A 27,474-nucleotide genomic window follows, 5' to 3' on the forward strand; every position below is an offset into this window, starting at 1 on the left:
CAACCAACCTATGGAACACCTTGCCCTCAAAAGTTGTGGGAGCTCCATCACTTGAGACTTTCAAGAAGAGATTGGACTGCCATTTGTCAGAAATGGTGTAGGGTCTCCCGCTTGGGTGGAGAGTTGGACTAGATGACCTACAAGGTCCCTTCCAACTCTGACTATCTGTCATCTGTTAAATATACATCCATGAACTCCCCAAAATCCACAAAGAGGGAACTCCACTCAGACCAATTGTCAGCAGCATCAACTCTGTCACCTACAACATTGCAAAACATCTAACCACCTTATTAGCTCCTCTAGTTGGCAACACCATCCATCACATCAATAATTCACAGGACTTTGCCAGCAAGGTTTGGAAACCTTGATGAAACCCATGGTTTCCTATGATGTGACTTCTCTCTTCACCTGCATTCCAACTACCAAAGCTGTCATGGAAGTAAAAAAAAAGACTGCTGCAAGTCAGGTGACAGAACCAACCTCAGCCCAGACCACATATGTGATATGCTGAACCTCTGCTCTATTTTAAATACAATGAAGGTTTCTACAGACAAAAACACAGCTGTGCCATAAGTTCACCTTGTCCCCCATTTTGGCCAACCTCTACAGGGAACAGGTAGAAACCAAAGCCTTAGACTCCTTCATAGAAATTCCACCCACTCATTGGTATAGGTATGTGGACAATACTTGGGACAAGGTCAAAACACAGGAATTGGAAGAGTTCACCAAACAGATCAACTCTGTGGACATATACTGTACATCAAATTGACATGGGAAGATGTTAAGGAAAATAGTCTAGCCTTCCTGGACTGTGCAGGAAGACCGAAGCCTTAAGATTGAAGTTTACAAAAAACCCACCCACACAGATCAATATTTACATTTTGATTCCTACCATCCACTAGAGCACATTTTGGACTAAGAGGAACACTGGTTTGAAAGAAGGGTCAAAGAGGCCATCTATGTCAAAATTGAACAGCCCGTTCTCAGCAGAGGTGGAAGGATATGACACCATCTATCTCCAGTCTACAACAGTCCTTTCAACAGTTCCAAGAAGGCTCCACACCCATTTGCACCACTCAGATGAACCTGATGACATAGATAAACCTCCAGGTGACCGTAAAAGAATGTAAATGACCAGCTGCCTGCAAGGAGTATAAATCCTTCCATTCCCCACCATCCAGTCAGAGCTGAAGAAGCTTCTTGGATGAGAAGTGAAACATCTTCAAAAGAAAAAACAAGAAAGTTCAGTTGCCTTTGGAACAACCATGACCTGAATGACTGATAATCTCTACAGACTTTCATCTTGAATTGTAGCTTTGATATCAGACATCTATTTTCTCACTTTACAAATCCGGAAGTGGTCTGTGATGTGGCCTGGGGCTTTTTGACTGTCATCTTTTAAACATGTTATACTTTACACAGTATTTACACTTTAGGTTTCATCTCATTATGATGTTTCCTGTGTGAAGGTAAAGGTTGAGACTATGCCTTAGCATCAGAACATTCTTCTTTCTGATGGTAGCACATAGATAGGCTAATAATCCGGCAGCTGCTATTGTTATTGGGATGTCACACCAAAAACCAGGATCAACACAGCACTGAACTTCCAACCTGACTCATGAGACTAGAAGAGGATTATCATAAAAGCAGGTAATGGATGCATGTGTTAAATGGGGTAGTTTAAGAGAGGGTGTCTTAAACTTTTAATGAAGTTGGCAGCTTCATCCTTCCCTCAAAGTTCTCAAAGAAACAGGATTAAGAATTGGAATTTATTAATTAGTGATTCCTCATGTGCTAGGCAAATCCAAATGAATGAACCTGTTTTAACTTTCTTTATTTTTTTATACATTTGTTTGATTTTTAACATGTTGTTCTGGGTGCTGCAGCAAAAGATAATACACATAGTGCTCCATTCCTGACCTTCAACAAATCTCTATGAAGAGGGTTTGGTTGAGAAAGGCTGATTGAAAAGGCTACCCAGTGATCTTAAATGGCTGAGGGTGACCTTGAATTTGGGTGTCCTTAATATCAGGTCACTATCCAGAATGGCTTTTAAGGGAATTAAGTAAATTCCTGGAGAAAAGAGGTGTTATCAAGAAATATTAGTTTTGAGTCGACTAGCCCTGGGCTGATGGCAATGCATCCCCAAATGCAGGAGGATAACAGCAAGTGAGACATATATCTTCGCCTCCTGTTTGTGAGCCAAACCAAAGACATCTGAGTGGTCATTATGAAAAACAAAATACTCAGTAAAGGATAATACAGGCTTGATCCCTAAGGGGTATTTTTATGTTTTGATGTTCTGGGTGTTCTGGGTGTTCTCCATTTTATTTTAATGTTCGATTTTTGAAAACCGTTCTGAGCATCTTTGGGGGCAAACATTCCAACAGGTTATTTTGACTGGTGACTTCTGAGGTCAATACAGTAAATTAGATAGACCTTTTTTTCAGATTTAGCATATAGTTTGATGTTTATATCAAAATACCAAAATCTGATATTTGATAAATTTGTTAAAAAAATATCCTGAAATTATTTATCATTCATAAAAAAAAGAGTCAACTTCTTCTTAATTCTAGAACCCCGTTATCTATTGCTTTGTTTCCTTATGTATGTGTTGTTGATGAAGACAAAGAAACAGCTCTGAAGAAATCCTAGATTTCAAAAGAAAATACTCAACTGCCTAAAGAAAACCAAGTGGTGTATAGAATCCATTCATTTTGAGATAGCTTCTACTTAAAGAAGAATTCATTTTGAGAAACTTTCCACTTCAAAAGTACAGAAAATGCCAGGGTGATTAGAATAATGACTGAAAATGTACTCAGGAAATGAAATACAATGAACATTTGCATAGTCAATGGGTAGCATCTTTTAAGCTGTTCCTGATCAGAAAAAAATGTCTGAAAAGGACACTTCATGATACTTTATGTCCATGTCCCCTGATGTATTTTTGGTTATGAATACATTTTTACACTGCCAGATCATGGAGACTAAGAAGGTTTATACATTTTGTGCAGCAAACACATAAATCCATTTGGAATTTTGAGAACAATTTGGATTCACTTATAAAATGGCTGCCATTGAAAACTTTGTCCTTTTACAAAAGAGCCACCATGGTGGGCATGGCCATTCACAAAACAACTCACTAGTAAGTTAAATTGATGAACATGCTCTCCATCTCCTTTTAGCCTTCCAAAATTGCTTTCTAAAATAAGCTCCTCTTACGACTAAGTGTTACTCTGCCCATTCTTGATTTCTAAGCAGAAGAATCAGGCTGAAATTATTCAACAATTTTATTTTCCAACCAAGCTAATGAGCCCATGTGAAATAATTACATAGACCATGTGGTGCCCAGAAACGTTCTTAGAAATAAAGTTGATCTTGAAGTCTGGTGCTTTGTTTGGCAGCATGTCAGCCTCCCAATTAGTATTTATGTTAAAATAATGTTAATTCTAATTAAAAATTAGACACAGCAGGGTGCCTATTTCTCTGCAGGCACAAATGTATGGTATTTTGATGTCTAGGGGTATCCTGTTTTTTTTCCCCTATTTTTTTTTTTATTTTTACACATCTCTTCACATGAGTAACATGATTCTGGATTATAGCACTTGTACATAGTCATACTTTCATTTCCATCAATCTTATATAATATCATCTCAAATCATTATCCATTTCACTCATCTTTAAATAAGTTTCCATTTCATATTTCAATTCATTAATTCAATATCAATACCGTTCCATCCACACATAAATTTTCAATTCTTTATCCCCTATTATTTCCATTTTCAGCCTACCACTTATTTTATTTTACATTACACATCATTATTATCCTTAATTTTCTCTAAGCCAATATATAATAAACAATCTAAAAACAGTAAAAGTAAAATAAAGCCAATATATTTAGGATCCACATGGTATATCCCCTCAATCTAATTTAATAATTTTCCATTCCCCTACTTAAATCATAATAAAATATTCTCATTATACACTTCTAGTATACATTAAATAATCAAATGTATATTTTAAAATGTATATATATTTAAAACATCCCCCTCCAAAAAAATTGCTAAAATAATTTCTTATTATGTCTCATTTTATCTTCACTTTTCTTATAATCATTAATAATCATGTTTTTTCTTCCTTTTCTACTTAGCCAAAATTTATCTATATCTTTTAATCTATTTCCATTCCCTTGTTTTTAATCTTCCAAAGAAAGGGTTCATAACAGCATAATTCACATACAGTTTTTTACATATATATATTTATAGTTATACAATCCTAAAATAATTCCCAGCAAGTTTTAAACTAAATACCAATATACATTCCCATGTGGTATCCCCCTTATACAATCCCTAATAGGGGTATCCTGTTAAGGTCTCCAGTTACACCGATGGTTTTCAGGAACCATGTCATCAATGTTGTTATTATATTTTATGCTACTTCCTATGTAAATGAATCGCAGATATTATAAAATATAAATGCATGATAAAAAGGTTGTTTTTTTAAAAAAAGGCAAGAGAAAGAAACCCTGGGAAATGAAAACAAAGGCTAGCAAAAGAAAAACCCTTTATCGCACATTCATGTAGAAAGGCCTAGGTGAATTGTAAATCTTAAGAAGAATGTAACAGGAGGTGCATAATAGGTGCATAGGTTCACTAGAGAGAACATTCCAGCAAGCAGCCATCACTACAGAGAAAGCCTCAGTGCAATTACTGCAATATGGCATTTTGTGGTCGCAGCTGGGTTTCTCCTGAAAATGGGGTCTATAACAGCCCATTTAGTCTAGTGGTTCAGGCATCAGACTAGAAGGTGGGAGACCATCAGTTCTAGCCCAACCTTAGCCATGAAAGCCAGCTGGGTGACCTTCCACTAGTTGCTCCCTCTCAGGCCAATTCATCTCATTGCATTGTTGTGGAGAAAATAGGAGAAAGGTGTGTTGGATATGAGTTGTTTGTAAAAATAATAAAGGCGGTGTACAAATAAATGAATAAATCAATCAATAAAAATGCCTTATATAACACATGTACAATTATTAATCTGACTAGGTAACCAATTATAGCAATGAACCTGCTTCCATGGATGCACATATATCAGTTCTGTTTCCAAACCAATTACAAAGATAGTCCCATATAAAGCTTGATGCAATAATCTAAGCATTATTAATTGATGGACAATAATAGTTTAGCAATTTTAGTTTAAGCAATGTTTTAGCTGAGCTTTTTTTAGGTTTTTGTCACCTCAAAGATCACTGAGACATCCAATTATGTTGTTTACATTCACAGATATCTTCTATCTAACATTTCCAAGACAGAGTGACCCACCAAGAATAAGCAAGGTTTTCACTTCTATCTACACATTCTCCACTTGAGATGAGTAGAGCAAACATATTGATGATTCCTTTCCCAAAAATGATTGATAACCATCTCAGCAGCTTCATAGAGATAAAAAAAGCTCTCAGGACAAAATAGCCTTATGGTATACAACAGTGGTCAGAATTCAAAGGCATAAATACTTTTTTATACAATTCCTGTAAGTAGGAACAGAACTATTGTCCCACAAGTAAACCTACTCCCTCCTCACGAAAAAAAATCCAATAACTTATCCATGTTGATATTATCCAAAGTTGTTGAGATATCAAACAGGTTCAACAGAATGGCCTCACTAATGAAATCAAATTGCAAATTCTGTGAGATGTGTCCAGATGTGTCTGGAGAATAAATGAATGAGGAAATGGATAAGTGGGAGAGTCAGTGAGTGAACTGAAATATGCACACCTTTGCAAGTGAGGTTCATTGAGATTGCTTCTTTTATTTCCCTCAGCCTTTCAAATCTGTGGTTATGGAGACCAGCCTGCTCATTCTGCTGTATATTATTTCATTCTTCCAAGCATCAGAAGCCAGGCAGAGTAAGTTTGATTTCTGTATATATTTCAGAATGAACACTAGAGCCATGTCAGGGACAAATGCTAATTTAGTAGTTTTTCAGTTGTGCCCCTGAAATTCCAATTTTCCAGTGCAAAATACAACCCAAAACCATAGCATATTCTGAATATTGTAGGTGCAATGGTCCACCAAAGAGATTTCCTAAACCGGGGTTGTCAAACTCAAGGCCCATGGGCCAAATCTGGCCTGTGGGGTGCTTAAATCTGGCCCACGGGGTTGGCCTGGAAATAGTAATGGATCGGCCAGTGGTACCTTTGACAGCCAAAACAGGCACAAGGGGGCCACACTCAGCCCCCGTGTGCCCCATTTTCATCCTGGATGGCCTCCTGCAGCATTTTGCTGGCCAAAATGAGGCACGGGGGGGGGCACCTGTAGCTCCCCTGCACCCCATTTTGGCCAGCAGGGTGCTGCAGGAGGCATCCATCCCATCTCCTCCCCTCCCCAGCCAGCTCATGGAGGAGAACTACAATGCTGATCCTGCCCTCAAAGAAATCCAGTTTGACACCCCTGTCCTAAACCTAGTGTTCAACATCTGCATGTTTTGTAAAGGGATCCCTGAGTAAAGATGCAATCAGTGACTCTCTTCACCTTGTTGCCTGATGGTAGTATTTTGATCCATTTGCTTGCAGTCTCCTTATGATTCAGACTTAAAAGAAGGTGTCAAAATGAGTAGAAGCTGATGTTTCTTTCACCTTGTTCTTTTAACTGTTCACTTGCAGGGCCCAGCTAAGCAACAGGGTGATAATATAACTAGACTAACTCATTATCATGGTGGAAAGTGGGGCCCTTGCTTCGGAAGGTGCAAAGATATTGAGCCTCAACTCTTTCTTCTTGTTCAGTGTGATATGAAAGGAAGAGGAGAGAAGGGTTCCAGGGATAATGGGGAAGTGGCTGAATTGAATGGATTCTTAGATGGGAGAGGCTTTATCCCACATTTGTTTTTATAAAAAAGCAGAACTATCCCACTACTTTCTGACCCAAACCCAAATTAGGAAACTATGCTTCAAGTAAGTGAGTATGAGAAGGGAAAGCTAATAATTGATATATGAAAGGAAGGCCAGAAGGAATAGAAGCAGGAGCTAGCTTAGGTGTGAGGTTTCCATGAGAAAAAGCAGGCTAAGTGCCAGAAACATTTTATATAATTTGTCATTGAAATCAACATCTCAGACTAGTTTATAAGAAAAACAGTAAAGGGCAACATAGTTGTTTACCTATCATTGGTTAAAAAAGAAGAAGTACCCCATGATGTAATGAATATTTATTTCATAACCAAAGTGTTGCCCATTGGTGGCCATATCCATAATATCTTTTCCAATAACGAAATCTGCTCATCCAGTGAAAAGAAAAGAAAAGGAATAAGCCTTCTGTTGCCCACTCAGCAGAACTTCCTGGCGCAGTGAGTTTCACATAACACAGAATGAAATGACCCAACAGATTTTCACCTCTCTACTAACAGAATCTTCAAATCTGGATTGTTTATATGACTCATTTGAAACAATCACTTGCACCTGGATCCCTGTGAAAAATGCTATGAAAGGGCAATACCAACTCACTGCTTCGGTCGAATATGAGTAAGTAATCAGTAAAGTACATTTAGAAGATAAAAACCAGTTTGCCTTGTCCTGGGTCTCATCAAGTCATTCACCAATAGAAAAAAAAATCATCTAATGTCTTGTCAAAGAAATATATAGAATATTCGTTTCCAATGACTTTCATCAAGCCACCAAGCACATTGTCTTCAATACTCCTAGGAAAATATTGACTTTGAATACTTACAACCCTGCACCTTAATAATTTGCAATTGCTGTGTTATAAGTATTTTATTAGTCCCCACTTGTTGTAATTAATTTACCATGGCCAAATTGCCATAGCCAACTCACCACAGGACAACATAGCAGGGGACAATTCAATGCTGCATTCTTTCATTCAGTTACTTTTATTGTTAGTGACCATGTTTTTGTCAAAAGTATTGTAACTCTTGTATTTCTGGATTGACTTTATTTTATTATTATTGGCCATTGTTCCATCAAAATTAATTTAACTTTCGTATTTGTTGAATTGTCCCGTGGTAAGCTGGATGTGGCAAGTTGGCTGTAGCCAGTTGGCTGTGGTGAGTTTGCTTTTGTTATACCTGCCTATTAGTTTTATAAAATATTTAAATTTATGCATTAAAATTTGTCAGTTGAAATTTATGTATTAATATGTTGATATGGTTCTATAATTTGCTGTTATTCAAAAGTAAACTTGTTTACAATTAGAAAATTGTGTGCCTTATGACAAGTCTTCCTTGCAGGAAACCACCTAAGACATGTCAAATGAATGGCACAAGCATAAAGAGCTGTAAGCTAATTCTTGAGGTGAGTAATCCTTTTACAAAATCCTGGCTAATGTGAACAATCTTTTTACAAAAGTTTTTCTCAGTATATGATGTTGGAAAAAGCAGTATTTGATGAAGCAAACTTACAGCTATAAAGTGATTAAACCTCCAACACCAAAAAGTTCTTTGTCCTTTGGCTGAATATTTTGGCATATTAAAATTGCCACATTTCAAGATATAGGGCTGAAATTTCTGCTTCAATAATAATTTGACTTGTTCACTGATACTGATATGCAAAAACTCAGATATTATATACCACTCTTATTCTTTTCCATATTACTTTGATCCATTCTCTTTACTTTGGCAGAGGGGAAAAAAAGAATATGTCAACTATCACCAAAGCCACCAAATGTTTAAGGATATATAGAGTATAATAGTTAACACTGATTTAACAGTTGTGGAGTGATTTTATTTACTTATTTTAATAGAAATTGAATTCAACCTTAATATCACAATTCATAAATTAAGAATAATGTTGAAATGTACAATTAAACATGCAAACACCATCTCTCCATCAATTAAAAAAAATTACCAAATTTCCACAAAACATTTATTAGAGAAAAGAAATGAATAGAAAGTTATAACACAAAATATGACACAAAATATTGTCAAAATCAAGAGTTGTAAAATTTGTCTTCACAATCTCTTTTTTAAAAAGGAGTTAAAATACAATTCCAGGAAAAGGAAATTCATTCAGAACCAAGATGCCATTACAAATTCCTTCAAAATTGTCCAACTATTTACTAAGTCTGCATTACTATTACTATCAATCCTCTCATCGTTCCTATCACCCATCCCTTCCCACTTGTGACTGTATGACTGTAACTATTGCTTGTATCCTTACAATTTATATTGACTGTTTCCTAGTATGATTTGATTGCTTATTTGTACCCTATGACTATCATTAAGTGTTGTACCTTATGATTCTTGAATGTATCTTTTCCTTTTATGTACACTGAGAGCATGTGAACCAAGACAAATTCCTTGTGTGTCTAATCACACTTGGCCAATAAAGAATTCATTCATTCATTCATTCATTCATTCATAGAAAGTCATTTCTCTCTTATGAACACCAGCCTAATTCCAGATTAGGAATCAGAGATGGAACGGAGAGTCAGGCTAGCATATGTTCATAACAGAGAAGAAGCCTCATCTCTGCATTGCATCCTCTTCTATCAAGAATCTTGACTTAAATACCGTACCTATATTGGCCTTGATTCTCTGGAAAAATTGAACAGATAGACTCAATGTTAAGCTCCCTGTAAAAAATATTTAGGTCTTTAAAATAAATTGGTTACATTTCCATCCTAAATAAACCAGAAGCTAGTAAAGGCTGAGCTTCATTAAATTAAAATGCTAAAAAAATAGGGATGAGTCACCTATAAATTTCAATAGAAATCTGGATCAGTATTCTGAACCAACCAGACTTTTCAAACATTCTTCAAAAAGTCCATGTAGAATAGATTACTGTAAGACTACGTAAAAAAAACAAAATTTATAGTAACAGTATCAAAATCATTGCTTTCAAAAAAATAAATAAAAGCCAGCTCTAGGAACATTAAGTAAAGTTATTTAAAGTCACTTTTTTTGAGATTGTGAAGAATGTATCAAGATACACAACACACATACAGACAAAATCATACATATGCTACAACACAGAAATGCATCCCAACATAACATTGTGAAGATGACCCACTATAATATTACAGTATGTCTGTATGAAAGTTTCCTTGCAAATTATATAACTGAACAGTAAATCTCCTATTTTACTTCAGAACATTTAATAGCCATCCATACCTATCACGAGTTTACAGAACATCATCTGACATACTTTCATTTTATGTACTATTCTTTCCAACAACATCTGAATAACTGATTCTGTTCTTAATTAACAGTGCTATATTTGTTTTTAGGATTACAGCTTGACTATCACAGACACTGTTCTCTTGGTTGTATCTTACTATACTGGGGAGAAGTGGACAGAGGTTCATAATCAGAGAATAGAACCATTTAAGATCAGTAAGTTGAAAATGTCTGGTTTGAGATATTTGATACTCTGCCATGTGCTAGTTCACTAAATTGTATGATATATTTTCCTGTTTTCCATTCCTATGATTCCATGTGCTATATTTCATGTAGCCAAAATAGCATTATGCAATGGAAATTAAGTTCCACCCAGAGAAAAAGTATAGCAGTCATTGTAACATATAGGCAACAGCTGTTATCTTTATTTTAGCTATCAGTGAGAGACATTCAACCAGTTAAATACAGTCTTTGCTAAACCAGTAGTGGAAACTCAAAGATAATGATAGCTTTGGACTGAAATAATGAATAATGATATGAAGAAGAAGAAAAAGGAAACATAAGTAGGTTATAATTTAGTACTATAATGAATGCTTGTAGCTTCTCAAAGCAACTGAAACACTCGTCCAAACCCACAGCTCAAATGATCATTCTGCCAGGATCATTGATGAAATGAAATAATGAGCACTGTGAATTTTATGCTGAATCAGATTAGACTCAGCATAACTATTGTTGTTTCCCAAGTTCTGGAAAGGACTTGAGACCACCATTATTTTTTCACGAAGGAATACCAGTTATACAGGCATTAAATAACCTCCCAATTCTGAGGTCCTTCAGATATTTTGCACTTATAGCTCCTTCAGAAATCCAGCCAACATGGTTAAAAGCCATGTGAATGGAACTGTGAAAGTTATAGTTGCAACATAATTAGAGGGTGCCAAGCAAGGAAAGTTGCACTTTAGCAAAGGAAAGTACTTGATACACTCATGATTAGATCAAAGTTCACTTGCTAACTGTCTATCCAAACTTCAGTAAAACTTGCCAGATGTATGTCTTCCTTTAATATTTGTTTTTAACTGATCTGACATCAAGATAATAGTGCAGGGACTACACAATCCATATTGCTCTCATAGTATTAAGACCAGGAACAAGCTCAATTTATCTCTTATCTTCTAATTTCAAATTCTATCATCTCCCACTGTCCTTATTATCTTTGAGGGCTACTCATCATAATGACCATACTATGTTGCCTAGATGGTAGATTTTATCTAGAGGCATCCGGTAATAATTCTGTTAACTTCATTCAGAGCAGTGGTGCTATTCTACCAGTTCGGCCTGGTTCTGGCATACTGGTAGCACCGAAGATCAGCAGAGACCAAACGGTTTTCTCTGAGGAGATGCTGTTGGGACCACCCCACTGCCCGGGATCCCATACTGACGTTTATTCCCTGCTTTTTTTTTTTTTTTTGAAAATTTTATTTGGGTTTTCACAAAAAAACAAAAAACAAATAAAACATCTTTTTTTGAAAATAGCATGGTCCTGGGTTATCCCTTCTTCATACAGACACAAACTCAATTTCATGCTCATTTTTGTGTTCTATGCCATATCTTATTACTGTTTTACATTTTCTACATAGTTTTTCCCCTCTTTTAATTTTCTCAACTTTATTTTTGATTATCTCATCTCAGTTCAAATCATTATATTTATACTTTTGTCTGTCCTGTTTCAATTTCATATTATCTTTTCTCATTAAACAAATTTTCCCCTGTAGTTACTAATTGGAGTATGACACCTTTATATCTTTTAATTTTATCCATTCAACTCTTATTTAAGCTTCAATGTATACCTTTAAGATTATAACAGTCAATATAATACATAACTTCCAATCGAATTCTGCTTGGTACATTCTTAAAATACGCACTATATTCTTAAAAAAAGATCATATATATTTTTTTTTCTTAAGTTTTCGCGGGTACTTACATGTATGGCATTCGGCTTTGCTCGGGTATTTCCCCATGTCATAGTAGCTGTGCTTTTAAAGTTGTAGCGACGTTTCAGCAGAATCTTATCTGCCATCATCAGGCTTCTGTATTTCTTTTTCTCTCCTTTCCTGCTTTTAAAAGCTTTTAAGTATCCAGAAATCTTTATTATCCCTTTCACATTTTATTTTCAGCTTAAATGCCTATTAATGTCAAAGTGGATTTTTTTTTTTTCAATTTCTTGCTTAAGTCTCTTAGCTGTCAGTATAGGGAAGGGAAGAAAAAAAACAAATCCTTTCCTTTTCCTCTCTCCTTCACTGCTTCTGAATCTTCTTTGGGAACAATGCTATTTTTTATAGTTTAAATTCCAGGGTACCTTACGTTGTTGCTTTTTCAGTTTAACCTGGTCAACCAAAACTTTCTCTTCTTATCTTCCTCCTGCACATTCTTTTCCGGTCAAGTTCTTCTTTGAGGTGGCCATTTCTGACCATCACTGCAACCGCCTTCGGGAAAGGGAGTAATGGCCAGCTGAGGAGGAGAGATGCGGCAGTCAACCCTGCTGGCAGTCTTCCCCCTCTTCACCACCTCTACAGGGTGGCTTAGCCCCGAAACCAGCTGGCTCGGGGCATTCTGGCGGCAAGCATGGATCGAAACCACACACGATCGCAATTTCAGTCTGTCGGCGAAGGAACTCAGACCAGAAGTCCTTTTCTCCCTGCTTTTGAAGCACAGCTGCTTTGTGCGGCACAGCAGATTGCCACACATCAGCTGATGAAGAGACAGGGACAGTGCAGGATTTCAAGAGGTGAGTCGGAAAGCCTCTGCGCCTGTGCAAAGTATGCATTTGGCGTGTGCATGCAAAACACGCCCACCAAGTCGTGCCCACCAAACTGGTGATAAACTATTTTGAAACTCACCACTGATTCAGAGCAACATCTACTTTCCCAGAATGTGCTGATTAATACCAGCCTAGTATGGATTCTATCCTCTGTTATCTTCCACTGTTAAATGAAGCTGATCATTTGTTGTCATGTAAAAGAGCCAGGTTGTTCAAATCTGCCCCTATATCACAGCCTCCCCATTTCTGTCATTCTGATTACCCCCAGATGCTGCTGTGACAATTAAGGTCTCCAGTGACAAAATTTATTTTATCCTTAATAAATGTCTTACATTCATCATCCTTGATCTTAGTTAGTGCTGGTTTGCACACTGAAGTAACCATATAGTTTCTCAGTGCTGTAGTTATTACTTCTATTTTATTTATTTCTGATATTGTTGTAGACTTCATAAAAACTGCTCTGCCCTACTGTCGGTGGGACCTCTCTGCTACAAGCCACATGCTCTGTATTTTAGGTCTCTGATAGTTGTCTCTGTGGAACTGCTGTACACACAGGACATTGCAGTGATATATTTGGCACAAATACCACAACAGTTCTTCCTTACAGATAGGCAAGCCCTCAATGTTTACTGAAATAATAGTCATCTGCGGACCTGAGAAGGTCCTTTTGGGGATGCACATCAGAGGTGGTATTCAGCAAGTTCTGACCAGTTTGGGAGAACTAGTAGCGGAAATTTTGAATAGTTTGGAGAACCAGCAAATACCACCTCTGACTGGCTCCGCCCCCATCTATTCTCTACCTCCCAAGTCCCAGCTGATCAGCTGGGTCTTCTTTTGTTGCCCTGCAGCGGAGAACAGAGCTGGAAAGCAGGTTAATGGGGTGTGGAGAGAATGGGATTTTGCAGTAACCTTTCCCCAGGAGTGGGGAGGGAATGGGGATTTTACAGTATCCTTTCCCTGCCATACCCACCAGCCACGCCCACAGAACTGGTAGTAAAAGTTTTTGAAGCCCACCACTGATGCACATAGTGTCACAGGTGAGAATGAGGACTTAGCTATGTTTGGGATACTTTTGAATTGGAAGCCAGCTATAAGCTTTTGCCCAAGGGATGTCTGAATGAGTTAATAGCACTTATTTTTGGGGGAGACTGTTTTCATGTCCCACTTTCTTCAGAGAGGCTCCTTTCAATCAGAAGTTTATTTACCTCAATACCCTATTCCAATATGACTATATCTCCAGCAAAATGTGCTATACCCGAGAGATGATTAGAAGATTAGAAGATCACCTAAACCAAAGTAAGTCTGCCTGTCCTGAGAATATCCGAAGACAATCTGCTCAGCATACCATCATGGTGTAAAGTTGGGGGTGGAGAATGCATATACTGGAAAGCAAGCCTTCTTTCTGTTAGTCCTTATAGTCAGGAAGCACTATGAGCCTAGTGATATGTTTGGCTCCCTCTCTTCTGGTGTTTAAGATTCTAGTTTGTTTGGTCTTTATGCAGACTTTTGTGGCCCAGTTGTACAGGTGGATCATCATATATTCTTCCTATTCTTCCTCTGATTTTATTTATTTATTTAGAACACTTAAATGATCATCTAATTGAAACAGTATGACTCTGGGTATCAAAAACATTATTAAACAAAGATATATAGGAAAACAACACACCCTAGCTGACTAAAACTATATACTGTATTTCACCAGTTGGGAACTCAATGCTAATTCAAGCACCCATAGAAAGAATCAAATCTTTAACTGCCTTTTTAAGGAACTGCAAGCTTGAGCCATGATTCCAAAGTGCAGGGTTTGCCACTATGGGTTTCATAAGCACTTTGACTTGCATCTGGGAACCTATAGAGACCTAGTGCACTCATGGAGTAGAGGAGTTACATAAACATAATGAGAAATGCCCATAACAAGCCCCACCATTGCAACTGAACTTCCAGATGGTCTTTCAGGACAATCGGATGTAGAACACCTTGCAATAATCCAACCAAGAGACTACTAATGTATCGGTATCTTTGAGACGGTCCAGGAACAAGTGCATCTTATACAGATGCTTTTGGGCCAGGGGTGGGATTCTACAGGTTTGCACCTATTCACTAGAACCGGTTGTTAACATTCTAAGCAGTTCAGAAAACCAATTGTTAGAAGAAATTACTGGCCTAATCCTGTAAGGAAGGCAGGAAGGAAACATTCTGGTGTTGCTTACAGAAACTGCCTCTCTGTTAACCCTGATTGCATTCTTGGCAGGATTAGACTTCCTGTCTCAGGAACATCTCTGGGGGTTTTTTCCTCTCCTTTGCTGGTTCTTTGCTTGTGTGGAGTGACCTTTCAAAGTTACATTGGCACTGAAAAATGTGACTTATGACCATTTTTCACACTTCAACTGTTGCAGCATCCCCACAGTCTTGAGAGGCCAGGTGAGGAGATGCGTCCCTTGATATAGTGATATTGAGTTGGCCACACCCAGCCAATAACATGACCACCAAGCCATGCCCACCAACTAAGCCACGTCCACAGAACCGGTTGTTAAAAATTTTGAATCCCACCCCTGCTTTGGGCACACTCTTCAAACAAGAACTGTGAGGCCAGAAAGACTCCAAAATTGTACATTGAATGTGAGTGAGATGGTGAAAGCCTACTCAGAATCAAAGTTGAGGTCTCTACACTTCCAGTGCCTTAGGGCTACACTTAGTAATTTATAAAGCTGAGCTGGAGTCTGTTTTTCCTCATTCAAGCTTCTATTTCATGCCTTTCTATGATTTGCATTGTTGTTCCCTGACGAGAATCATGAGATTGGCAAGTATGAAAATGTGAAATATGAGTAATTTTTTAGGAAGTAGCAAACACTACATCATTTGACATCTTGAATGGGAGGGTCGGTCAAAGAAAATGCGCTTCCAAATGTTTCCAGCAGCAACAGCTCTAAGTTAGAGAGAAGGGGGTGGGGTGGATTTTTAAAAAGCCCTCTCTTCCTAGTTCTCTTACTGCAGCTGTTGTGGCTGAGTCTATAGAAGCAATAGCCCCAAAAGGAATCCCTGTCACACACATGTGCACATACACATTAAATGTTTCCCTGGTTTGATTTTGTTTGATGTGGCAAGGCTTCTTAACTCACAAAAATATTTCTCTTAGGATAGCTCCAGCAACAACTGGTGTGAGTTAGAGAAGGGGGTAGCATGAGCACATTCTTCCTCCCCATCTCCTTGCTGTTGTGACTATGTCCCCAGCAAGTGGCTACACAAAGGCTCCACAAACCACAGGAAGTATCACTTGATTCCTGAGTGTGCAGTATTATTTCAGTTCTGCTTCTTAGCTGGATAAAACTTCTTTGCCCATCAAAGTGTTCTAATTCAAACTCTCTGTTTGTCTAATGATAATTGTAGTAGATTGGAGAAAAATTAGGTTTATTAGGTAGTTAGGACAATTACATCTCTTGCTTTTGGACTGTTGCTTTGTGGCCAACTTTGCTCAGAAATGGGGGAAGTGGTCAGAAAATAATTTTATCCTTATTGAAGTTTGTGATAGCCACAAGATTTAAAATATACAGTATGCTATTAAGAAAGTTAGTTATCCATTTATTTTTTGCTTTCAAAAATAGTCCAGCTTCAGCCTCCTTGCAACTTTCAACTGGAAAATGCCCACAAGCCTTCCTACAATTTAACGTGGACACTTTGTGTTGTCTCCCACTACCTAAATGGAAAACTGGAATATGAAATTCGGTATAGAGCAATTTCTCCTGGTGAGGTAAGCAGGAATATTTCTTTGTGGAATGCAACAACTTTGCTACCCCTGGTTATTTTTTATTCTGCAATTCTGCTTTGGACACACAATAAAATTATAAGCAATATAGTGTAGGAAAACAAAATAATACTGTACAAGTACAAAGGCATGGAAGAAATATCAACTATTCTTGAAGCTTGATAACAATCGGCTGCACCCCACATTTTTGGCTTACTTTACATACCAGTCTAAGCTGCTCTATACTTAACCATGCTTTGATGAATAAAGCACAGTTAGAATAATTGTATTGTCATTTTGAATATACACTAATTGGCATATATTAAAATAAAATTTCACATGCACACAGCTCTCAAAGGGTCACCACCTCCAATATATACTACATGAACATGACAAAATAAATAAATACAAAATTATGCATTTTGTACACATATAGTATATGACCCACACATATTATATGACACAGAGAAACAACACAATTTGGATGTATACATGTACGTGCAAGTTTACCAGATGGATGGCATAGGGAACAAAGCTGTTACACAATCTGCTAGAAATACTTTGAAACCTCCTCCCAGAAGGGAGCAACAGAAACAGACAGTAAAGTGGGTGTGTGAGGTCTCTAACAATGCTTTGAACTCTAAGCACATAGCACTTATAAGCAGTATCCTGAATAACAAGAATTGAGCTTCCTATAATCTTCTCGGCTGTCCTTACCACTCTCTATATGGACTTTTTATCTGAGCCACTATTGCCACCAAACCACGCTTCACTAAGGATGATGTGTGTAGAGACCAATTCAGATTGTTAGTTATCTGCTCCCCCAGATACTTAATACTGTTGACCACATCTACAGTTGCATCCTTGGTACTGAGTGGAGTATGTCTATGCCATCTCTTTCTAAAATCTACAATAATCTCCTTTGTTTTATTCACATTTAGAACCAGGTTACTTTTATTGCACAGTCCACCAGAACCTTCACCACTTCCCTATAAGCATCTTCATTGTCGTCCCAGACAAGACCCACCACTGCTGTGTCATCTGCATACTTCACAATATGATTCATAGCAGACTTGGCACAGCAGTCATGGGTCATCAAGGTGAACAGTAGGCAGACTCAAGACATAGCCTTGTGGGAACCTCTGCTCAAATAGATGGAGTTGGAAGCTTTTCCTCCAACTTGCCCAAACTGGGGCCCATCAATAAGGAAATCCAGTATCCAATTACATATAGGAGTATTAAAACCTAATAGGCTCAGTTTGTTCATGAAATGCTGAGGAATGATTGTGTTGAATGCCAAATTAAAATCAACAAACAGCATTCGCACATGAGTATACTTCTCCTCCAGGTGTGCCAAGCTAAGATGAAGCACACAGGAAAATGCATCTTCTATAGAGCGGTTCTTTCAATAGGCAACCCGTAATGAGTTAAATGTAGGGGGAAAGCATGAAAACATATAGTGCTTTATTAATCTTTCAAAACATTTCATCATAATGGAAGTGACTGTGACTGGATGATAATCATTAAGGCATGTAATTATATGGGGTTTTGGGGTACTTGTACAAAGATTGCAGTCTTAAAACATGATGGAAGCATGTTTTTGAGACATCTTCAGCTGGTCAGTTGGCTGGGTTCATATATGTTAACCCAGATATTGTGATTTATAAATCAAGATTTAAGGTTACTTAGTTGTCAAATTCTAATCAATTGTGACTTAATTGTCAAGCTGAATCTGCTAAATCCGCAGTAATGGCTTCATACAATGTATAAGCCAAGGTATTGGTTGTAAAACTGGGAAAAATTAAAAGCTGACATATTTGCCTAGCCTGAATTGATACAAGAGATATCCAGTTTCAAAACTTCACCAATGGGTTCCATAAGAGTTGACATACTGATAAAGGGAGCAAGGCTTCGGTCATGCTGCTTCAGCTGCCTTGTTTTTTCTTTTATATCCTCCTGCACCCCCAAATGCTACTGATCCCCACTTATACTTTGAAGCCTTCAGGGTGATCTAGCTCATCTTAATTTGCAAGGTTGCTAGGAAGATGAAATGGGACAATGGGGAGAACTATGAATAAAACCTTGGTGCTCCTTGGTGGAAGGATCTTTCAGTGGTAAAAAAGGAACATTTTTCCAATTTTAATCTTGATAAGATGGATCTTTAGTTATTGCAAATTTTAAAAATAGAAGTGGTGCATTATTTATATAATATTAGTTTGTGTGGTTTATTGTATTCATGGAGATACACCCACAAATTCAGAAGGAACTGAATTCTCTAATTGAGCACAGTTGAAATGTGTTACATCCCTATAATACCCAGGTTTGGTGTGAACTGTAGCCTAACATATATGGAGAAGATAAGTCTGTCTAGAAGCCACTGTAGGTTGGGCAGTCTTCTTGTAGTCAATTAGTTGCACTGTGTATTTTTGTATGTGTATGTATGCTTCTGTGTATGTTTTCCAGTCACTGAAATCTATAGCTAGTATTGCAGTAGTATCATTAGAGTGGCCAAAGCAGGAATATTTAAAGGTGGGAGGGATATATTTTACGCCTTAAGACCTATAGCTATAGGGCAAGAGTCTTCAAACTTGGCAAGTTTAAGACTTGTGGACTTCAACTCCCAGAATTCCTGGGACTTGAAGTCCACAAGTCTCAAAGCTGTCAAGTTTGAAGACCCCTGCTATAGGGCTATGGATTCTACATCATATTTTGGTGGGAAATATGCAAAGGTTATATATACTACAACTACACATGTCAAATATCATTACTTTTGATTTCATTTTGCAGAATGACACAATCCTGCCCATAACTCAAGATCAGAAATGGCTAGTAATTGAGAACCTTTCTCCTGACACAATGTTTGAGGCGGCCATTCGGGTCAAAGTAAAAGGAATTGGATTTTACAAAAGCGTATGGAGCAGATGGAGCACGCCTCCTTTAAGATGGAGGACAGATCCTGAAGGTAAGGTGCATAATAGAAGGCTTGGGTCATCTCTAGAGAACCTGTTGAGATGATAAGTCTCAAGAACATAAGTAGAAGTCTTAAGAATAATGTTTAACAATAATGCTTGACTTTAAAAAGAATTTTAAATAAGAAATCTGGTGATGCACATATGAGTTAGAATGTTGGAGGGAAGTTTCAGGCAAACAAACAAATCTACAATTTAATGTACAGCATGTTGAATGGGCACATACATCTCACACATGCAAAATTAGGGACAATTTCATGCCTGACTACTCTTGCAGGTGTTTACTCAAAAGCCTAGTTTTCTTAAAATATTGCATTTATACACTTGAGATTTTTAGTCCATGTTCACAATCTTTTTCTTAGGAATGAACACACTTCAGAAATGTATTTATTATAATATTCATATAGTGCCATCTTCCATATGGTTTAGATGGTTTATAATCCTAACATATTCTATAAAACAAAGCAGTGAACATTATTTTAAAGCAACGTCTCTAAAAACACTTCCATTAAACAAAACAAATTTAAATGAAAATCTGAATTAGGAAGTGCTTCTGACTGGATCAACACACACAGCACCTCTCTGTTGTTAATTAAAACAGCCAGTCTTTTTCAGGCTTCAGCATGAGCTGGAAAAAAGAGTAGTTGAGCCACACGGTGTTAATGTGCCTCTTTTAAACTTTTGCATTCAAAAACTGCTAAATGTCAGATGTGTCAAAGATTGGATTCAGACCTTTTGCTTCAGGACACAAAAGGTCTCATGAGGAATTTTTAATCAGTATACTTTTTCAGGATGGGTTCCCAACTTTTGGGACTACAGGATACATCTGTAATTTATAAGAGCAATTATGATATAATGGTTATGTGTTGGGTTAGGATTGAACTAGGACAAACACAAGTTCAAATCTTTCTTCAGACATGGAAGGTCACTGAAAATATTGAACTAAGAAATAGTTCAACCAATCCTAAAGAATTGCTGATGCGGACAAAAAATAAATGGAGTTGATATGCTATTGCCATTGATTCCTGAAGGAACAGTGGGATATAAATCTAATAAACAAATATTACCTTCAATGTGCACTCCATTTTTTCACACAATAGTTGCTATTTTTATCCTAAAGCTAGTGCAACCAAGGGTGTCAACAGGAGAGGTAAAAAAGTGTGACTGGTAGCAACTGTGGCAAATGTAACAAAAGTAGAGCCTTGGTCATTCAGTTGTGGTGCCATCTTGATTTTTTTGGTTTCCTCTTTCCCATGGGTGTCTCTGGGTATAGATGGATTTAGAATTGCAAATCAGTTCTTTGACTTCAGAATGCTAGGCTCCAACACTTAGGTTAGATATAGACTGATAGTACCCAAACCCAAGTAACTTGTTCACAAAACTATTTCAAGTCAAAGATAGAATATAAGTTCCCCACGCTCAATAAATTAGTACCTATAAATGTACAAGGAAGGAGACAATGATGATTGTCAGAAAATAAGTTCAACACAAATCCAGTCAAAACATAGAACATGAAAAGCATAGGCTAGCAGCCAATCATCTTTTTAAAAAAAAAGAAGAAGAAGGGTTTAGCAAGTGTTCTTAGAAATAAAGCTTGTGCTGAAGATTAGTGCTTCCCTTTACCACATCTCATACTAATTTTTATTGCGGAGGTGGTTAATCTCAAAAACAACAAAGAGCCTGATGAGTTTTTTGTAAGGATCATGATGCACATTAGGGAGGGCTGCTGTATACCAAAATAGGGCCAAGGGGACCAGTTCAGATCTTCAATCAACTCTGAACTTCATAGGATGGTTTGGAGCAAACAACACTTATCTCCAATAGGGATGTAAGTGGTAGAAAGAAACATTGTATCTTCTACTATTTGAAGAAAAAGCAAGACCAGAATAATTAGAAAATAATTACAAAAGCAATAACTTATAACTTATAAAAAGTTATTTCACTCTTATTCATTAAACAAAAACTCAAGTCTGCAGTGTTGTATTGAGCTGTACACCCAGATAAGATCACCTTATCCTCAACAAATAGCTAATTTCTACTTATTTGTTTCTGGTTGTTTTTGGAGCATCACAACTCCTTCCAGTTATTGTATCCACTGCCGGGATCATCATTCTCATCTTCATCATTTTCTTGGTGATTGTATCTTCAGCATCAAAACGGTAAAAGTGAGCTGAAAATTTACTTTTGTCCTATTGCTAGTTTTATGAAGAGCATTGTCTCCAGGTCCATTAGTGTAGGTTTCTACTTTGGCAAAATTTCAAATTGATAAGATGTATTCATACATAAAGTAAAGGGTCCATTTAAAGACAGAAAAGTTTTATTTATTTTTGAAAATAGCAATAGACTTATATACCACTTCACAGTGCTTTACAGCCCTCTCTAAGTGGTTTTGCAGAGTTAGCATATTGCCCCCAACAATCTGGGTCCTCATTTTACCAACCTTGGAAGGATGGAAGGCTGAATCAAACTTGAGCCGGTGAGACTCGAACTTTTGAACTGCTGGCAGCTGGCAGTCAGCAGAAGTTGCCTGCAGTATTGCATTCTAACCACTGTGCCACCACGGCTCTGTATGTACTGACAGGCAAGGGTGCTTGGCCATTCTTTTATTTGAATCAAAAATGCCCTACATGTTTAGCACACACTTTTTCTTATATTTACGGGGGATTTTCTCAGAGACTATTCTCTGTAACACTTTCTTGATTGACAATATGATCACATTAGTTTGTGTGACTACTTGAACATTTCAAAAAGCAAATGTCTATGGAGATTCTCAGTCATCCAGGTCATGGTTGTCCTAAAGGTGCTTTTTTTAAGAGGCAACTGGACTTTCTGTTTTTTCTTTGAAGACGTTTCACTTCTCATCCAAGAAGCTTCTTCAGCTCTAACTGGATGATGGATCCTTCCATTTCCTCACCATCCAGTCAGAACTGAAAATGAGAAGTGAAACGCCTTCAAAGAAAAAACAGAAAGTCCAGTTGCCTCTTGAAAAAAGATTTCAGAAAGCACTACACAGAAGAATCCACCTTTGGAGAGACCTAAAAGATCTTAAACCTGGTTCAAATGTCCATGTAGTTGTCAGGTAGAAGTAATTACATGGGAACCCAGGTTGATTATTATGATGGACATTCTAAAGCGGTTGATGTGGTCCAGATGTGGGAGCTGTAGCCCAATGCATATGGAGTCATATAAGGGACAGCTCCATTAAAGAATAAAAATGTGGTCTCTATCATCATATCTGTTCAATTGCATGAAATCCTATGATTTAAATGTTTCTTTGCTATGTAAAACAGAAGAAAGTTTTGGCAACATATGGGATAAATAAGATCAAAGTATGAGTGTAAACATAAGTGATCATCACCAACCTTTAGTTGCTGCCCTTCATATATTTTGGAGTCCAGGTCCTACTATCCCTAATTAGCATACTTAGGAAATAGAAGCCTAGCCCATCTAAAGAACCACACTAGCAAATATGGCCAGTTGTTTCTTAAAATAATAATGAATATTGGGGAAATTTAGATCTTTATCTTCCCTTCACCTTTTGTGACAAAGTAAGTGCTGCAACATTTTGTCCTTTGTTCCACTAGATTACATCTTTTAATTCTGAATATAGTTTGTATTTAACTTTTGTCTAATGAAAAAATAATTTACTTTTCTGAAGTTCTGAAATCTTATACTGCAGAATTTGTAATTTCTCATTATTGTGAAGTTGGATAGCCACCATCAGGAAATATGGCCATCTCAGTCTAGAAACCAGAACAACATTATAAATACATTTGAGAAACCCATACTACAGTTTGCTACTATTTAACGGGATTAGCCCAAAAATACCAACACCCAACCTCTAAAGCAGGGCTGTCAAACTCACAGTCTGTGGGCCAGATGCTTCATGCACTGGCCATGCCCACACCTGGTTTAGTGAAGGGGGGGGAATAGTGATGCATCATATGATGATGCCATGACTACGCAAGTTTGACACCCCTGCTCTAAAGCATTATGAAAAATATGCAAAAATAAATAGAGAAATGTACTGTTTTGATCCAAATCTGCTGTTTCTGTGCTTGCTTGTGACTGTTCTCCAAACTCGTACTCACAGTACTTTTCATTCTCTTCCACAATATGCTTGCTTTAGATTTAGAAAGAAGTTTAATATCAATTTGCCAAATCCAGCTAAGTTCTTTCCATCTCTCAGTGGTATCCATGGAGGAGATATCCAGGTATGGAGGTGGGATGGGGGATTAGAAACTGACTTCTATTTGGAAAAGAGAAAATAGGCTAGATTTAACCTGATGCATGCTTCTTACTGCACAAAGAGTAACAGGATTAAATAATTAACCTAAGATGAAATTTAGCAATACTATTGTTAATAAGTAATATTTATTACTACCAAATAAATGGAGAATCAACATGATTATGTCTTTATTATGCACAAAATAAATTGTAAAATAATTTACATTATTTTAAATAATGTAAATATTGTACAATAATGATTTTCCTTAAATTAGTGATCACAGATACAGTACACTGTAATCACTGATTCTTGGTGAAATCAGTGTAGTAAACAAATCTGTTTATTGTTTACTAACTGAATGTTGATATTTGTTTAGCAGTAGGCAATTGCCTTATTTAGTTTTATCAATATTACTGATTTTATTAAAATTGTATATATACTTATCAAGAAAAAAAGGCTAAATAAATATTTACCCACATTGTATGCATTTTTGTAACTAGTGCTACTTTAATCAATGGTTTTGAATTAATTGCACAATTTTGAAGTATCCAAATTTCTGTATATTTTGGGATTCTCCAAACTGTTGGAGAACTTTGAAATGGGTTGTGTGTAATTGTCATACATCCCTACATTTTACTTGGGTGTATGTATTTAGATCAAAATACATCTTCAATATCAACCTATCATATTAGCAAATTAGCAATGCAATGAATAAATTCAGGAGGTTGAACTTTTTCTAGCCCTTCCTTCCCATCCCCCCCTTGTCATATATGGACATGCTTTATTTTTAAGTGTAGTTTCTAGCTCTAAATAGTACAGAATCATAACATTCCGCAGGAACACTTTACTTAGAGAGTATAGTGACAATTAAAGTTGTACTTATGTCACTATCACTAGCATAATAAGAGTCTGTAATAGATGACAAAGGTCAACTGTCTGATAAAATCAAAGCAATCAAAATGATGTATAATATTCAAAACGTCACTTCCAAAATTTAGGTCAAACCACATGTTTGGCTGAAAAAATATAATAAAAATAAACTAAACTGGGAAGCCAATGCTGCAGTTTTAATTTTTATCAGAGTAATAGGAAATGTTTAACCTTTGCTTTTCTCTTCTGAAACAAAACTGAAACAAAAGAGGGAAATTGCCTCCGTTCCTTGCCAACAACACTATTCAAATAACATTTAGCACTTAGAATAAGGTAAAGGCCAACATTCCCCACTTCAGTTAAGTTAAAGGCCCTAAGATAGTTGTTAGAATGCATAGGCATTCTAAAAAGTGTCTTTTTAATGTCATCAATATGCAGTACATCTGCATCACAAACAGTTTTTATTTTTCTAAATGGATTAGAAGTTAATTTCACAATGTATTCCTTTGCATGTACACAAAATGAAAGGGTAACATTAAGATATCTACCCATATTTGCAGAATAAATGTTAGCAATCTAATTAAAAGCTGTTCTGCACATTTATTTAAAAATGCAAATCTGGTCAATTCTGTGTTAAATGTGTCCAAAATCATCAGGTATCCCCCTTTTTTGCAAATCATTTAATTCACATATTTAGTTTGGTTTAAGGTTTAGGAAACTTAAAAGCTCCAGGGAACATCCTATGTATAGATGTCATGAGAAGAGAAGAATAAAGTTAATGTGCTGCATAGCAATTACCTCAGTGAGAACATCCATTCACAATGAGAGTAAAAATGATTGCTTTTATCTACTTTAGTGTAATAAAGGAAGGGTCATTTGATTTAGGAAAATGTTATGAAGAATTTCCCATCACCTCTTAACCTCCTCTGTCAGTCATTAAATGGCTTTTAGAAGAATCAAAGAGACTGTAGAGGGGAGTGAAGTCATTTTACTTCACTTTTAGAAGAAAGAGATTGTAGGAGATGACAAGGCTGAGCCCAAGGGAGAGGTCAAATACATCTTAAGTCATGAGTCCCTTCACCCTTGCAAGTGATCTAAGTCCAGCCACCTTGAATTCATTTCTATTCTTATTTCCCATGCATTTCCTTTAACGGACACTTGACCAGTTTCTTGTAGCAAGCTTAAATTTAAATTTCAAATACAAAGTTGTCCTATTTCAGTCTTCTCCATTCCAGTATCTTCTAGTTATGACCATGCTAGCTGGAGTCAAAATATCTGGAAGACACTAGGCTGGGAGAGGTTGCTCTTGGGAAATATGGCACTTGATATTATTATCTATGAAATATACCAGACAGATATGTTACAGTTCAATTGCTTTTGGGAATGGAATAAAAGTTCTTGAGCAGCTATATGTTAAGGTATGAAGTCTGCACTGCAGCTCATTTTGAATACTAATCCCCCTTTCTGTACTTTTCCAACCAGCAGAAGTGGTTGTCCTCCCCAGCATCCATTACTTCCTTCCATGTTACAACTGAAGCTCCCAATGTCTCTATGTTAGAGATAATGCAAAGTTGCAGCAAGAAGTCCTACCTTCTCCCTCCTAAGCAATACTTCACAAATATCGAGGACATAACAGAGACCAGTGGACACTCCTCAAGCAGCTGCTTTACGAACCGTGGCTATTTCTTTTTCCATCATCTTGACTCCCTTGAGATTGATTCCTGCAAGGTGTATTTTACCTACGATGCTCTGGCTCGTAGTGAAGATAGTGATTCCTATTTCCACAAAGAGCTCCATAAAGCGAGTCACAATTTCCCATCATCTACCAACATCATGACAAACCAGGAAAATGATACTTCTCTTCAAGGTTATTCAACAGGCAGTCTTCCATCAGGGCGTGACTTCCCAATAACATCAGCTGTAAACCAGAATGAGAACACAGAAGAGGGAATTCCTCTTGTCTTATCTTCAAAACCCCCTGAGCAGTATTCCATAGATGATTTAAGCGAGCCAAAATCATTTAGCCACAATACTGATAGAATAGAATTACTCAGAAATGAAGAGTTATCTAACAATGTTATGGGAAATAACAGGTTCATGTTTTCAAATCAAGGCCAATCCAATGATATCTGCAGAACTGCATCCTCTAGCCAGATCCCTAGTTCCTCAGAAGCCTATCTGTCCTTGCGGGATCTTCAGCGACATTATAGTCATCATTCTGTCTAAGTCCATGATAGGAAATCATTTTTTTCAGTGCTGTTGTATCTTCAAGAGGTCACTAAATGAATGGTTGTGCATTGAGGAGTATCTGTAAATTTGGATGTAAATTCTCCATCAAATATATATCGTGGAAATCCAGATCCAAATACTGCTTCTCATGCTTTGGATCAATTCATGTTTTGGGTCTTAGGTATAGCAAATCTGTTAATTAGCACCATGACTACTTAGCACTGGGATGTCAAACTTATGTTGTCACAAAGGTGTCACATGATGTATCAAGGCTTTTTTCCCATTTGCTAAACCAGGCGTGGGCATGGCCAGCCCGTGACACATCCGGCTCATGTGTTCTGACCAAGGCTTCCTAAACTGTAATTACGTACACACAAGACTTATTTTATTGCAACACTGGGAATTGTTTTCATACCCAGCTGGAATTAATCTCAAACAGTCCCCCAAGATAAGCACCCACCTTTCTTTTCTGTGAAGTGCTGCCAATAACAGAAGTATC

General features: G+C 37.0%; 1 protein-coding gene across 1 annotated transcript; it reads left to right on the top strand.

Annotated features, from left to right (window-relative positions):
* Nucleotides 1–1,427: 1,427 nt before the first annotated feature.
* IL2RB (interleukin 2 receptor subunit beta) lies at nt 1,428–27,474 on the top strand. The gene is made up of 10 exons (XM_026695843.2): nt 1,428–1,650; nt 5,818–5,902; nt 7,396–7,510; nt 8,233–8,296; nt 10,230–10,335; nt 16,540–16,685; nt 19,467–19,641; nt 21,714–21,807; nt 23,778–23,862; nt 26,232–27,474. The coding sequence occupies exons 2-10, from the start codon at nt 5,836–5,838 to the stop codon at nt 26,970–26,972; spliced, it is 1,593 nt and encodes a 530-aa protein (XP_026551628.2). The 5' UTR covers nt 1,428–1,650; nt 5,818–5,835; the 3' UTR covers nt 26,973–27,474.

Source organism: Pseudonaja textilis, chromosome 5, assembly GCF_049901715.1.
Source record: "Pseudonaja textilis isolate UNSWEBS1 chromosome 5, rPseTex1.2, whole genome shotgun sequence".
Lineage (NCBI taxonomy): Eukaryota > Metazoa > Chordata > Lepidosauria > Squamata > Elapidae > Pseudonaja > Pseudonaja textilis.

Coding starts and splice junctions, on each gene's coding strand:
- IL2RB (XM_026695843.2), top strand. CDS start 5,836: ATGGAGACCAGCCTGCTCATTCTGCTGTATATTATTTCATTCTTCCAA. Junction 16,686..19,466: donor GAGCAATTTCTCCTGGTGAG/GTAAGCAGGAAT, acceptor TTCATTTTGCAG/AATGACACAATCCTGCCCAT. Junction 19,642..21,713: donor ATGGAGGACAGATCCTGAAG/GTAAGGTGCATA, acceptor TTGTTTTTGGAG/CATCACAACTCCTTCCAGTT.